The 15715-nt window shown below is 45.0% G+C and overlaps 1 protein-coding gene across 9 annotated transcripts in view; it reads right to left on the reverse strand.

Moving 5' to 3' along the window:
- Nucleotides 1-2141: 2141 nt before the first annotated feature.
- pde4ba (phosphodiesterase 4B, cAMP-specific a) overlaps nt 2142-15715 on the reverse strand; it is a 45525-nt gene continuing 31951 nt past the window's right edge. For 7 of the 9 annotated variants that reach the window (XM_061296732.1, XM_061296735.1, XM_061296734.1 and 4 more), the window contains 9 exons: nt 14436-14548; nt 8315-8408; nt 6795-7078; nt 6552-6716; nt 6270-6369; nt 6044-6198; nt 5842-5964; nt 5540-5722; nt 2142-5457 (listed from right to left, as the gene is read on the reverse strand). In XM_061296732.1, the coding sequence (XP_061152716.1) occupies nt 5020-5457; nt 5540-5722; nt 5842-5964; nt 6044-6198; nt 6270-6369; nt 6552-6716; nt 6795-7078; nt 8315-8408; nt 14436-14548 (1655 nt within the window). In that variant the 3' untranslated portion in view covers nt 2142-5019. Of the gene's footprint in view, nt 5458-5539; nt 5723-5841; nt 5965-6043; nt 6199-6269; nt 6370-6551; nt 6717-6794; nt 7079-8314; nt 8409-12530; nt 13007-14435; nt 14549-14651; nt 15263-15715 lie in introns of those variants that run through there. The other 2 variants (XM_061296738.1, XM_061296739.1) reach the window with 2 other exon arrangements.

The following is a 15715-nucleotide window of genomic DNA, read 5'->3' on the forward strand; positions in this document are numbered from 1 at the left end:
ACTGATAAGAGGTGGTGATTAGGTAGCATAGCGATTAAGTCGCAGTCAAAGCAAAACAAAATTCCACATGTTGAATGATAAGACGGGAAGATGGGAGGATGCCTTTTCCAGGGCCTACGTGCCAAGCGGCCACTCTCGATGGATGCACTGTCTGTTTGGGCTGGCAGCCAGTCAGTCAGTCCGTGGTCCTGTTCTGTCATTACCCCGCCCAGAGGGACACAACTCAAGCATACATACACACCACAACAAACAACACCCACTGACTCATTATTTGATGATGCTGAGGCGGGCGGCTGATGCCTGTCAGGCAGACTTTGTCTGTTTAGTCTAATGCCACTGAGACTACTTTTTAAACACACACGCACTTTATATTTGGACTGTAACTCTTTTTTTGATAATTGTGCCTCTATGCATCACAACCATGATGGGAGTGAAATGTAACAAAGTCAATGAATGGTAGATAGTATGTTTATTTTTAGGAGACAAGGAGAATTTCTATGATAATATTTGATTAAAACTGATATATTTCAAATGAATATTTTTGTATATTTTATTTTACTTAATGAACAGATTCTCAAATTTTCTAATCTTTTGTCGTTTTGACAAATAGATGTCAACATCAGTCTAACATGGCCTTTAGTAGTAGTTTAATGATAAAAATGCATCAGATTGAACTCAAAACCTGCTTTGCATTGTAAAGCATTTCATAGGTTACAATCCAGCTATATTAAGAAACGCTGCATCGTAAAGCGCGCCAATACAAGGAGGGAGACCTGGATGAAATGATAGAATGAAGCCAAGGTAGCTCGGAGGAATTTGTAAAATGAAGATTACATCAAGGCCTCCAACACCCACGAGTGTTGCTCATATAGGTTACCAGTGAGTGTACGTGGTGCACCACTCAAGTAGGAGTCTGCCCGGGCCTCCCAGTGACGCATTTAATTCTGTCCCCCATAATTCATCAAGCGTCTTAAAATAGGTGTGTGGATTTTCAGGGATATGCACGACGACACACACGCAAAGGAAGCGTGCTAAGCGTGATGGGACAAAGAAGAAAAAAATTAAGTGCTGGTGCATACCAATCATCACATAGGATGAAAAAAACAAAACACTTGTACAGTCTTGCTACCTGATTAGTCTTATTCAAGCATCCCCAGGTATAATGTTACAAAACACGCTCAGCATAACTTATCAAACAGGTTAATAATTCCCCAAGCATACTGTCATTATTTATTGATCTTGACTAATCAACCTGAATGAGATCATTATGTACACTTTGCCACAACATTAATACTCACTGCTTTCAGGCTAAAATGATATAAGTCTACTCGTAGATGTTAGCAAGCTGCGAAAATGTTGGATCAGCGTTTCCGGAAGGAAGGAAGGAAATAAAAATCTTGTGAAATATTACCTCTGTATTTGACAAGAAGGGGATTTGATTGAGCTTGTTTTATTTGGATCATTTCAATTCAGTTGTGCTTTTCTTGAAGGAAGGAAATGTTTTCTACATTAGAAGCGTAAAAGGGAGCAAAAATGCCTGTGCAAATGTTGCTTGCAAATGATGACGGTGGCGTTATCCCACAGGGAAATGTCTGGAAAATGCGTCTCGCTATTTAACATTGGCACAGTTGCTATGGCAACGTGACGACGGAGAGGACTTGCTCGTCCTTGTCACTGTGTGAGAGAGGCCCTGCTCAAATCCAACAAGTCTTCCTTGTCATTTGGTATTTGCGACCAATACCTCCTCCTTTTTTTCACCCACGGCATACTACATCACATTTTGCGACATCCATCCATTTTTTGGAAGAATCTTCTGCATTGTGGGCCACTCCCCGAATTGGCTATAAATAGCCGCAGCCATCACAAGACTGATTTACTTGCTTGACTTGCAAGGTTAATGCAGCCCCAAGGGACCCAAAGTGGGTCATTGGGTTATCTTTTGAAGAGCCACTGTTCAAACTGATCCAGGAAGGATACCTCATTTGTGCTTGGAGAATTGCAGTCAAAACGCAATTAGCATTCATTTGCAGATAATTGATCACTAATACGTAAACCACAGGGTCTACATATTGGAATGAAGAACTTAGATTTAACCCTAGAAACTAATAAGTCCAAAAAAAAAAAACAAGAAGCAGATGAAATCAATTCATGCTTTACCTTTAATCGCTTCTTAGAAAAAGTATTTCTTTTGAAACACAATATACAATATAATGCCATACATTGTGTGAAACATTTATTAAGCCACCTGCAACAACGGGTGGACCTAAATGTAGAATAAGAAAAAAATCACCTGTCATGCAGATAGTGCTAAATCAGGCTAACCATTTGGACAACTAGGAGCAAAAAGCATCAACATAGAGAGAAACAATGTTAATACTGAACAAAATGCTTTCTCCAAAACTGCTAACAAGTTTGGTCAGGAATAGTTTACACAGTAGCACAGTTACATAAGACCGTTATCGCAGATCAACTGCGCGTGTGTGTGTGCCGTGCCGTGCCGTGCCGTGCGCATGCCACCAAGACCGTTGCAGTGACATCCACTTTTACGTGATGTGCACGAGATCATTTAGCCTTGTGATTCTCAAACTTTGCAGTTGCAATTAACAAGCTGCTGAGATAAAATAAGACATTTGTATAATTGGATAGGAAATGCCTGTTCCGCTTACGTGTCCTATTTCCAAGCGTTCACATCTGGGTCACCCAATGGCTGTCGCATGACAACCTTGTAGTTTTGAAAATTATGGTCCTGATAAACCAAAGACAAATCAACACCAATTAGCATGCAGCTAAAACAAAAACCCCGACATCAGTTCGTAGTTAAAGCGATGAGATCATTTTTGGTTTACGATTTCGTTCAATCATTTTCAAAGAATTGAAAACGTTGGTGATTTGGTCACGACAAGGTTGTCATATGACAACTTTCCTTCAGCTCCTACTTTGATGGGCACTGGAAAACAGTGTGCAGTTTATATACACAATGTCAAATTGTGTTTTGTGTCAATATATCTATAGAACAAGATAGAAAAGAAAACAAGACTCCATTCTAGAGTCTTCTTCTACACATTAGACACCACCACTTCCAGGTAATGCAAGTGCATATAAATTAGAAAATTACCTTTACACTCAACCAGAATTTCTTATTTACATGCTTAACGTATCCAATAAATATACACTGTTATAAACAGCAGAGAGACCAACTTGAGCTTTTAGCGACAAACACAAAGGTGAGGCGTGATGGGGAGGGAGGAGTATAAGGCCAATGGCAAAGTCAACACACTCCACCGTACAAAAACACACACACACTCACACATGATTGCCAGTGAAGTATCCTGGAGTGAAATTTGACCAAGTACCATTTTAGTAAACAAAGGAAGGTAAGACAAACAAACTTTGAGCGGATGAAAAACGTGAGGTCGACAACCCTTTTCAAACCATCGTTTGGAAACTATGATGGGAATAAAATCTTTTCCAATTTGCTTGACTCCATGCGAGTCGATTTGTAACTGTTCTAGAAACCCAAAACAGTAAAGGGGCTTTTTTTTTTTTTTGGTAATGCTCTCCTTTAAATGACGTCATTGGGCGGAAGCAGCACTTGAGGGATTTTCATCACAAGTAAGAAATAGCTGGCCTGATTGTTTTGGCTGCTCTCCTTGGTGGCGAGAGACAGAGAGCAGCGAGAGGGAGGGAGGGCGGGAGGGCTTTGTCAACTATGTTGCACTGATGAGATGAGAGCAGAGCAAAGCTGGCAGCTGGAAGAGCACCTTAAATGTGCAGGGCCTTGATTGCATAGGGGGAGAAGGACATTGCATCAGATGGGCCTGGCTGGGGTCACCAGCAGTTCCAACTAACAGGATTATTAAGACTGCAGCATACCTGCCAGTTCAAAATAGAATTTTTTCCTTAAATTTCCCATGAAATAAAAGTACTCGCAAATGCAACTAAAATGCCATATATATATATATTTTTTTTACAATATGATATTCTTCTTTGACCCATGAGACCGGCCCTCTAGTAAGTTAGGTGAAAGTGGTAAAAAAATATATGTATAATGATTATTTGCTGTCATTTTGTGGCAGGACTATGGTTGAATCTTTTTTCCTGTTTGGATGTCATGCTCGTATGGAAAAACGCTGAAAAAGGCAAAACAAAGTTAATGACTCCAATTTTCCATCATTCATGACTCCACTGAAAAGTTAGGAAGCCCGCCCACACTGTATTCTTACTATTTTAAGACCAGCGATATTTCATTGAGAAGTATGAAAAGATCTACGGATGAACGTTGTCATGAAATGGAGCTGCGTTGAAACAATGTCGTGCTCCGACTAAGAAACAATTGTGACAAAACGCATTCATTCACTTTCCCCAATTTCATCCAAGGGTCAGTCGGTGGGTGGTTTGTCGACACGGGATTTCTCTATTGCCCAATACACGGAAGACTGTTCTCCTTTTGACATACAAAAATGATTTGACTCTCTCAGATAAGAAAAACATTTCACAGACATACTGTACTAGAGTGTTCAATAAATAAAAAATATATATCAAGACATTAGTAAAAAAGGCACACAAAAGTTCTTCGACAAATGGTAGAGGAAAAAGTCAACACTTTCTCTTGCTATACAAACAGGTCTCCATCAGTAGATCTTATTCTATGCTACTTCTTTCTATACGCTATCTGTGTAAAAAGTCTTAAGTTACAAAATGTCTCTCAGTAGTGTCAATGTCCATTTACCACCAGTCCCATTTCCCAAACTGGCCAACATCCTTCAATTTCTACCGCCGTTCTTGCGTGACCAGGATCAGGATGTTTGCAGTAAATATTTCCTGAGAACTCTGAAGCTGCTTCTCCGAAACTATCCGTGCCTGGCTGGCTGGCTGGCTTGCTTCAAACACCCAAGTGCAAGACGGCCTCGTGCGGGCCAAAACTAAGCCTTTGCTTCTGAGGCCTTGTTAAAAAGCACAGCTGCGTGAGGATCGCCCCTCTTTTTCCAAAAACTCTTTCTGCTGCTGCTGACGGAAGCCCTATGTGTCCGTGGGCGACGCCTCGTGCGTCACGATCTCGATGGTGGACGTGGGCTCCATCGGGTCGCCCTCGTCGTGCTCCCGGTAGTCCGGAGGAGGAGATCCACCATCTCCTAGGCTGTCCTCCTCCTCGTCGATTGCCTCATCTTCTTCCTCTTGCTCCTCCACTTGGCCGTCTTTCTCTATTCCGTCCAAGTCCTCCTCCTCCTCCAGGGTTAGCTCAAACTGAAACTTGTCCCCAGCTCCCTGGCCTCCTGTGCCTCCGCCATGTCCATGAGAACCCTGATCGTAAAAGGGCGGGGAGGGACTTTGGGGGATCATGCTCTGGTACCAGTTCCTGTTGTCTTCCAGCGTGTCCAGGATGTCCTGGGCGTCGGGATGGACCAGATCGGCCCAAGTTTCCCACAGAGGGTGGACGATGTAGTCGATGAAACCCACCTAGAAGAAGAGAGATGCGGATGAGGCGTGCCTGGTTTTTTTTTTGCTTTCTTTTCTCAACAACTATCACGCTCCACCTCACCTGGCTCTTTTCCACCGAAGCTGTATGTTTATCGCACATGGGACTGATCTCCATGCCTCGCTCCCTCTCCCGGTCACCCTGGTGGAAGAATTCCTCCATGATCCGATCGGTCCACTGACGGTACAACTCCAGGGATTTTGTGGGGTTACTCAGGTCGGCGCAGTGCACCATGTTTCGCAGCACCTAAAAACGGTTTAGCTTGGCAATGAAAACTACAAAATGGTGGAGGCACCTTGAAGATGTATTTTCTTTCAATTTACTGGAGCCACTACAAGCAAGTAAATGAGAGGTTGAGGCCTTACCTGTATTCTGTCGGTGTAATTGTCCAGCAGCAGCACTCCGGAGCTCGTCACCTTCTTGGTTTCCACCATTGTCTTCAGATCGGCCAACAGACTCATGTGTTTGGACATGTCGGTAGCTAAAACCTAGGAGAAGAAACAAAGACATCTTTTTAATGTGAAGCCCATCAGAACGCAGATGAGGAATGGTGTCAAGGCGTCGTACCATGTCGATGACCATCTTGCGTAGGGACTGTCGCTGCTTTTTGGTGAGGTTCTGGAAGATGTCGCAACCTTCTTCCTGCAGGAGTTTGAATCCCACAGCCAAGTGGTGATTCTCCAGCACGGACTCGTCGTTGTACATCAGCGCCAGCTCCGAGTCTGCTCGCCAGTGAGAAATCAGCCGTGAGTCACTCTCTCCCGAAAAGACGGAGCCGATTGACAAAACGTACTGGTATTGATGAGAAACTGGTTCGATACTCCGGGATGATCAACATCGTGGATGGCAGCGGCAAAGATGGCAGCGAGGACTTCAAGGTCGGTGAAGACAGCCTGGAGAAATCGGAAGCCGAGCGCAAATTGAATAATAGATCGAGTGATCGGCACATCTAATTTGCTGATCCGTTTCAGAAGTGACAAATGTTTGCCGAGTATTGTTGAGAACTTGTCTGAGCACCAAACAAAAGACGACAGCTCGGCGGCATTCATCTCGTCTTCTTTGTGTTGTAACTTACATCGAGGGCTGGAGTAGAAAGGAGGATGTGCGTGGACTGGGCCACGTCAGCTGCATGCAGGCTGTTGTGGTAGGCCACGTCGGAATGGTAGTGATCCTCCAGGGTCATCATGTAGGCCACAAATGTGTCCACTGGAATCTTAAACGTTTTCAACAGCTCTCGCTCCTAAGAAACACAAGATTGGGAGACGTGTTAGTAGAGATGGATCACTTTCAACACGAGGAGAACGTGGACGCTTCCTACCTGAAAGATGGCGTACATGATGCAGGTAAGAGGTCTGCTGTTGGAGTACTCGGAAACGGTGAAGATATTCAGGCCCCATTTGTTCAGGTCCTCCAGTTCCTTGGACAGCAACTCCTCTTTGTCGGTTTTGACGCCGAAACGCGAGACGCTGCAGCTGGAAAGCGAAGAGCCGTGGGAGATCTTCTTGACGCCGCTGATCTGCGTCATCAGCTGCTGCTTGTGCTGCTTCTTCTTCTCCCGTGTCTTGGAGGTGGGCGATGGGATCTCCACCTCATTTTGTTTGTCTGCAAAAAAAAACAGATGGTGATGCTCTCGTTAGGAATCAAAAGACAATTGTGTGTGAGTGAAGGTGGCCATTGAAGCTTTCATAGTAGGCCTTTTGTTTCCTTGGAATTGCTACCTGAGAAGGCAGCTGGTATGGAAACACCTGCAAGCTATTAGCCGAGGTCATTCATTCAGGTGGTCTGCGCGTTCATTGGCTGAGTCTGTCCTGCGTTGTCCACCTGCTGTCTCGCTCAACTGTTCATTCATCCATCTCCTGCAGCAGCCTTTCCCCCCCCCCCCCCCCCCCCCTTTCCTCATTACGCAACACTGGGGGTCAATTGTGACTGGCTTCAGACAGCTTTTATTGAGAGCTTGTCTCGAAAGCGTCTACGTATGATGTTTCATATTCTACGCTGATGTGTATTTGCCGTGCTGCCGAAACGACTTTGTTTGGTCGGTTAAAGTGCTTTTCTGTCCTTTCCTAACGAGGGAAGTTCCTTTCTGATCTGATTCTCTCAGGAAGGCGTTCCTGCAGTGAAAATGCACTGAGGTGGAGATGACTCACCCAATCTGGTAAGCACCAGCCAGCCAGCCAGCAAAGGGGGTTCCCTCTATACCTCTTGTTTTTTTTTTCTCCTTCACTGCAGTCACTTTTTCTCCCTCCCTCCCCCCTCCCTCTAATCCCCCCCCCCCCCCCGCTAGGGATCCAGCATGGAGGGATATGCCATTTACACTACGCGGCGCAGGATGCCGATCGATCACAAGCACAGTGTCTATAAATAGACCCAATCACCTCCTCATCGACATTTTCTTCCAGATTCAGATGCACCCTCAACAAATCCTTTCTTGAGGAAAAATGGAAGCCTCTCTGAGAACATTTGCTGTACTGTTAAAATGAATTCATGTCATCTGATTGCGATGATATTATTACAGCAGCATTTCCTCTTGAATGTTCAAGCCACATTGAATGGAATTTTAACAAGTAACTCAATTTAACATTATTTTTCAATTTGTCACTGAGCTTTTTGAGGCTGCTGCAATAAACCTGGAGACCAAACTGGCTGGCGCAGTGTTTTTTTTTATGCGACGCCCCCACACCACAGCAAAACAGCAAAAATGTACTTTGGTCAGACATTTGGCCTGATTGGGTGTCAGGAAATATTATTATTTGATTCTGTTGTGTGCAAATCACACTTTTGGTCAATATTGACATTTTGGTTTGTATTTATGAACTGATGTATTTGATTGTGTTTTACCTAGGAAAGTGTTGGAGATGAATTCGGACACCTGATTCCCAGAGCGACTCATCTCAGATAGGTGCGTCAACTCCCGATTCAACATTCTCTTAAACTGCAAGAGAGAAAGGGGGGGGGGGGGGGGGGGGGGAGAAACAATGGCGTCAGTTTCCAGGGAAAACCTAGGAGAAAATGGCGACTCTGTGAATTGGATGGAAAATTCTGCACTTTCAGTCGTGGAACAAGTGGAGGAATCCAAATAATCATCATTTCTTTGACCTCTGGCCAAATGTTTTCAACTCTCAAAATTGGAACAGTTTGCTTCCATTCCCTCATTTTTACATGCGTCACTTTTTTTGGCAAACCTCAAGCAAGAACACCTTTGCTTGCATTTTGTTCATTTCAATGCTGTTTCCCTTTGAACCTGAATTAACATTGGCCATTTGGAAGGAGGACACGGAGATCCGGCGGCCAGGGCACTGCAGAAGCAGCTGTTGACAGACTGATGCATTCGCACGCACGCACACACGCACTGCACAGCAACACACTTCAAACATAGCTCTGCAGATAGAGATGGAGCCACGATAAAAAAACATCAGTGCATCAAAACTCCAAGATAACTATTCCACAGAATTGGCTAATTAGGCTTCACAACACAGTACGTAGTTAAGAATCACACACCTTAATGTAACCCCAAGACACAGACAGCAGGTAATTGGCTTCAGGCATTTTGGATCCCGTTTTCTCTTTCCCAATCAAAGCCAGAACTGTAATCCAATGAGGAAAAAAATATCGGATTCTCTCAGCGGCACCCCAAGTTAAAATCCCGTCTTCGTCCTTTTTAGCAGCTTAGAGAGCAGCTTGATGGTGGCTGACAAAGAAGCCAGCTTGGTGTCTCCATGCCTGTGCTTGGATGGATGAATGGATGGATGGAAAGATGGACTGATGCAAGGGCAAAATGGGCGCTGCTCGATGGGCTGGAGCAGCGGTAGCAGCTGTGAGCCGTAAGCAGAGGGACTCACAACGCACTAATGAATAATGGAGAAGAAATGACTATGGGAGGCGTGGGAGGCGGGAGGGGGGATAGCGATGGAGACAGGAGGGAGGGAGGGAGGCTGCGATGTTCATCTGACTTGAGGGGGGGTTCCTCTTCTTGCTTTGTCTCGCTTCGATGCACTCACCAATGTCGTGCTAGTGCCTCCCCCCTCCTCCCCTTGACCACCCTGTCTCTCTCTCTCTCTCTCTCTCTCTCGCAGCATGTTCATCCCTCCTCCACTTTCCCCTTGATGTAGTTTGCCAGCCCAAGCAACACGTTCCATGCAGAACACATGATTTGACAGAAAGTGAAGAAAAGGGGAGGGGGGTGGGGGGTGATGTGCTTCTGATTGGCATGTGCTAGAATTCTGTACGTGGAGGGAACAAAAATGTTTTCTTCTTCTGTAGGATACTGTCCTACAGATAACTTTGGGAGGAAAAACAATCCGCGCAAACGCTGCAGGTATCGATAAAGCTTCGCCTGTATTATGAAGGCAGCCATTGTGAGGAAGGAAGGAAGGAAGGAAGGAAGGAAAGCAGGAAGGCAGGAAGGAAGGAAGGAAGGAAGGAAGGAAGGAAGGAAGGAAGGAAGGAAGGAAGGAAGGCAGGAAGGCAGGAAGGAAGGAAGGCAGGAAGGCAGGAAGGCAGGAAGGAAGGAAGGAAGGTGTGCCACAGTGTGACAATGAATGGCGCTCACATTTTAGGGAACGTGAGTGCGCAGCATCTTATCAGCAGCTCTGTTATCAGTTTCTCCACGTGCCCGCCCTCCTTGTCTTTAATTCTGTTGTTGTGCTTCTGCCAGCCAGCCTAGAAGACTCGTTAGCCCCATCACTGGGCACATCCCATGTTCGACGGCGTGGAGGCTTCTTTTCAGCCAAGATGGTGGAGAAGAAAAAAAAAAAAAGGACGAAGGAGATGAGAGATAATTGCATCTTTTTCCAATTTAGCTGACATCAAGCCACTGATATGTGTTTGTGCCGCGTGTCCCAAAAATGAGAACACCCAAACACCATGGCAACAACATCAGGGAGACGGTATGCGGCTGGCTCTTTTCAGGAGGGAGGGAGGGAGGGAGGGAGGAGAGAGGGAGGATAGGTTTCCCTCTTTCCTTTGCAGGCAGACATGTGCTCGAGCTGCTGAGCTGTCACGAGGACACACCACACACGTCGCCTCAGCTCACATCCAAGCCATACAAAGTCAAAAAGGTCTCTGGCTGGCTCACTTCCATGTCCATTTCTCTACCGCCCGCCTTCCACTTGCCAACCATCAATCGCTGTCTGGTTGCCTCACGGGCACAATCGATGGATGAGCTGTCCTGGGCGCATGGCGCATTCTATAAGGCTCCATCGGGCCACCTGACTGGAATAGAGCCTTACGTGAGGGCCAGTATGGATCATGCAATGCGCGCCACAATACCTGCAAGGTTTTTGCAGGGATACCCACCCTCCTGCTAAATACAGTTGGATTTACCACAATCCATGGGAAGCTCCCTTTTGGCTGCAGATGCGTGCGGATGCATATAGGACGAGCAGGCAAATCAAAGCCTAGCCCGAGAGGATTCCACATTGTCCTCCCACAGAGGGAAAGAATTCAGAGAGAAAGGAGCAAGAGCTGGCAAATAGGAATAAAGTGCAAGAGAGAGTGCTTTGTATAATGCTGCAGTGCAGAATATACGTATCAAGAAAGGCAAAGTGACTGATGATGTCTCTCTGCAGGGTGGTGAAGAGCTGCGCTCGCTTCCCCACGGGCTGAAAGAAATTCCCGAGTGCACCAACAGACAGAGGCAAGTTATTTGCGCCTACCAATGCTCACGTCTGACGTTGATGTTTTCGCACCTCTGTAACTTCTATTGGCCATATGACAAAAACAATAGCTCATGAGTCAACTCTCACTTTTTTGGGGGATAAATGCTTCGTCGATTTTTTTCAATAGTGCATGAAATGCGATGTTCTAAGTGCTTATTATGTCTGTCATTTTTCTGCTGCCTTCCCGAGTGTCGCTACAAGCACATCTTCCCTCTGTCTCCCTTTTCCCCTTGATTAAGAAAGCTGCTGCAAGGTGAAGGGAGCCTGTGGCATTTCAGTGAGAGTAGAAGGGGGGAAAAAAAACCAACACTGTGCTCCTCCATTCAGATATGATCCCATTGGACAGCTCAATGTGGAGGCCAGCCAGGCGCACAGGTAGTTGCGAGGGGGACGGGGAGTCTCCCTACCTCCCTCCCTCCCTCCCTCCCTCCAACGTGACACTTTCTCTTTGCCCGTCTGTCTATCCGTCCGTCCGTCCGTCCGTCCGTCTACCACTAACCACGCACATGCCCAAATGCAATATCAGTCTGTCCGTCCATCCATCCAAATCATCCATCCATCCAACATCTCCTTAACGATACAAATCAAAACGTCCACTAGTGGGCGCTCCGTGATAAGGCTGCTGTAGGCCGGGACTGACTGCCCTTTCTAACCTTGCATCCTTACACATCTCCCAATTTAGAGATTATCAAAATGACAGGCACGTAAAATCTTAGATTAAATTACAGTGGAGAATTTCATCTCAGATAATATCTCAACTCCTGTCACTCTCTTTTGGACACAACTTGTTTTTCATTACATAAGAATATACTGCCTATGGCGTATACAATCATCCCAGCACTTCCAATTCAGTTTTGGTGTCTCCTTAAGCAAATGTCAAATCAGTTAAGGCAGTTTCAAGTGGCAATAATATCATTTGTGTGGCTGGACCTTCATTTTCTCAAGTAGAACACTTGCAGATAAAACAGGAGGGCAAAGAAAGAAAGAATTTTTGGGGGGTTTGGAAGACCCTAAGAATAGTAGTGTAGTGAAAAGCCTGGAAAGTACAACACCAGAGTTGTATCAAATTTGAAAAGCAGTAAATGGAACAGAACAATTTGCCAAAAAGTAAGTCATTGATTCATCAACACCCAATACAGTCCAGAAAAAAAAAAAATCTTTAAAAGCTTTTCCCCATGGGTGGATGTAAAGTATATTCAAATGTGTGGCCAAATCATAAGTTCACTTCATTATCATGCAATATTCACATCCAAGTTTTGTGAACAACCAAGCTATGAAAATATCCAATTCATGACTCTGGGCTGTACTTATGAAACTCACTCAACTTAGACTTAAGCACAGCATGTGAAGGCAACACAAGTGAAGTCCACATAAAGCACATTTGTAAAAAAACTCACCTTTCTCCAGCCATTCAGCTTCCCTAACTTCCTCTCTTTCTTGTCAAAATAGCAGGCTCCCATGTTGCCGTTGAGTTTGGAGCAGTTCAAGTGGCTCAATCGGACTAGAGCGTGAGTAAAAGAACCAAGCGTGGCGTGGCGTGGACTCTCTGACGCTGGGAAATGCTACAGCGCCAATGACTCACTAGGGACTGACTGCGAGGTCTGACTCGGCTTTACCTCATTCGCCGTCTCTTTATGCGTGTGTGTGTGAGAGAGCCAGACCTCTGCCCGACCCAAACACACACCCCTCACGAGTGTAGTCCCTCCCGCCTCAAGACTGCTGCCTGTCCATCCATCATCCCATTTGCTGTTGTACCCTCCTGCAGCTGACACACTCAATTGGGACCATCGTTCTGATAGCAAGAAAACATTTTTGGGATTGACTATTCTTCAAACATGCCTTTACATTTGGAAGAGACACTCACAAGGAGTTTTCAATGCAAAATAAGACAAGTCAATCACAAAAATAGGTTGATGCAAAAAAAAAATGCTTTTGCCCCAGGGCACAATTGGATTCAGTCGACACAATCATCCAAAAAAAAAAAAACGCTCAAGATTTTTCATGTTAGGGGCACGGCTTGCCACAATGATTAGACGATGGCATAGTCTATGCATCCTGCAAATTCTGATGGGAGTTTGGTAATGGCTGAGAATTGGGGTTAGCATATCCACTAGGATGTTTGTTTTTTTGTCGAGTAGATATCGTATTAAGGTGTGCGAACAATTTGTAGGATGCTAAATTTAGCTTAGCACAAGTTGAGACACATCTGTTGTCAACATGCAAGCAGCAGAGAACTCCAGTTGCCATATTTAGGACTTGTGAGTCGCTTGCCAAAAACCTGCCAAGACCGACTTTCTATGACACTTTGCAAAGTTGATTAGCGACGACGTGCAAAGATTCTGTGACACTTGCGTTTTTCCACGGTAAAAACAAGAGGTCGTGAGGGGCATTTTGCCTGACTGCTAGGAATTAAAGCAGGTCGAGTAGAAGTTGTGTCATTTTTAGTTTCAAGTGGAAACAAAGGAAGACGGGGAATGTCTCGGCGTTACTATATTTCCATAAACAGATGTGCTTAAGGTATGGCTGCTTATCAGCTTGTCGGATCCACACGAGCTTACAGCATGGCAGTTCCAAGTCCCACATCAACAACAACCACATAATGAAATATTGCCTACGGAAACATAACCGTTATGCACGACAGATCAGATTGTGAACGTGTTAAAACCAGAAAAAAATAATGACAAAATTGTCTTCCCGTTGAAGGAATTAAGAAAATAATTTGAAGGTTACAAAAGGACACAGTGTGTCAACAGTTTGAAAGTCTGTGTTTGTCTAAAAACGCTTCCGCAAATGTTTGCTCATTTAAATATTAATAGCGTTCATGTTTCACCTTGTGATTCAATAACTGTGATGTAATATATTGCATAAAAAAAACAAGTTGAACAGGCTGTCTGCTGAATTTAGGTGACCACAGAAAGAGCCACAGACATTTTGGATAGCTGGCTATTAGCTTAGTTACAGTTGCAGCCTTTCCCAAAAGTGTAAAACTCAAAAGTAAGTCATGTCTTCCATCTTATTTGATTGGATTTCTTCAGAAAACCCTCAGAAACTTGATGGCACAGATGGAAACGACTGCCATCGTACAGCAAAGCAATTGTGAACTTTGAAAGACTTTCTGGTGTACGACTGTGACGGTGGAGATGAACTGGAGGCTCATTTCATTGGGTGATGGACTTGTAAAAGATGCTCAATTCCAAATGTGTGTGCAACAAATGAATTCTTTTTGTTCCTTCATGGCAGGAAAACATGGCAGATCTTTTCTTGAGCGAAAACCTTAAGCTGCATGCAAAAAGTTGCCCTACCTTGGTGGAGGCCATGTCGCTGACAGAGCGATAGGTCTGGATGGTCTCCAGCTGGTCCAGACACCAGTCCAACTCCTCCGTAGTCTCCGTGGCCAGCTTCTGGTACGCCTCATCTGTCATCAAGCAAGCAGCGCAGTCAGAACGGACTGAGCAGAAAGCTGCATGACATGGCACCCAAGAGTGGCGCTCTCCAAAAAAAAAAAATAGCTCTGGTACCATGGTTGAATTCAGAGTTCTTGGCCAGAGAGCCTGAGTCAGCATTTTTCTGCGTATGGGAGGACAGTACGCACAAAGGCACCTTCTGCTCGTGTAACAACATCCAATTTTAATACTACGTCCATCACTGGCAACAAACATTTTTCTGACCAATCGTGCTGCGTAGGTCAAGCCGAGAAGATCCCGGCCGGCAATACAATTCTGACAATATGGCAGTCCAACTATTGAAGAGTTGCAAGTGCACGTGCGGTGTATACTCGGGGTATCCTAGCTGCAGAGCACAACACGGCGGCCGCTCCGCATTGCGCCGACCTTAGCGTGGCGGCGTAGAATGTGTCTCCCGCTCTGATCTTCTTGCCATCAAAGATGTGAGGCTGTTTGCTCTCCCAAACACGAGAGGCACCTGGCAGCCTGCCCGTCCCGGCGTCGTGCACAGGCTCTGCTCCTGCCGCCGCTGCTGCTGCCGAGGCCAGCCGGAGAAACAGAGGCAGGCTGTGCAACTAGTTGAACACCACATGCCTCTGATATTTTAACAAACTCCACTGGAAATGTTCTTTCCCCTTTTTCTTTCTTGGTATTACTGACGCGGTTGAGGTGGTTTGTGTTTATGAGGAGCACTTTTTTTTCGATGAAACATCTTCCCAAATTGGAAAAATCTGTTTAAACGAGAATTTTTGTCCAAGAAACCCTTTGTGGTTTGCATCAAACCTTACCTCATAGTTGCTTTTGACTAACAAGAAAAAGGAAAACCTCTCTATGCAGGATGGAGATCAAATGAGCATAAAAAAAAAAAATTATATTCAAAAATAATAAACAATTGATCCAGAGGTTTCCTCATTCGCAGATTTTCCTTCTTTTTTTTTTTCTTCTCAAGTCTACCGAGCACATTTGGAAAAAGCTTGAACAGAGTTAACGCCAGTAATCTCTGGTTTAACAAAAATCCCCCCCCCCCCCCCCCCCCAAAAAAAAGGGGGAAGCGACAACAGCTCCAGAAGGAAGAGTCGTCTTTTCTTTAATCGTTTTGTTTACGAGCAGTACGTGGAAATGTTTGGCTACATCGTGTT

This window comes from Syngnathus typhle, linkage group LG14, assembly GCF_033458585.1.
Source record: "Syngnathus typhle isolate RoL2023-S1 ecotype Sweden linkage group LG14, RoL_Styp_1.0, whole genome shotgun sequence".
Lineage (NCBI taxonomy): Eukaryota > Metazoa > Chordata > Actinopteri > Syngnathiformes > Syngnathidae > Syngnathus > Syngnathus typhle.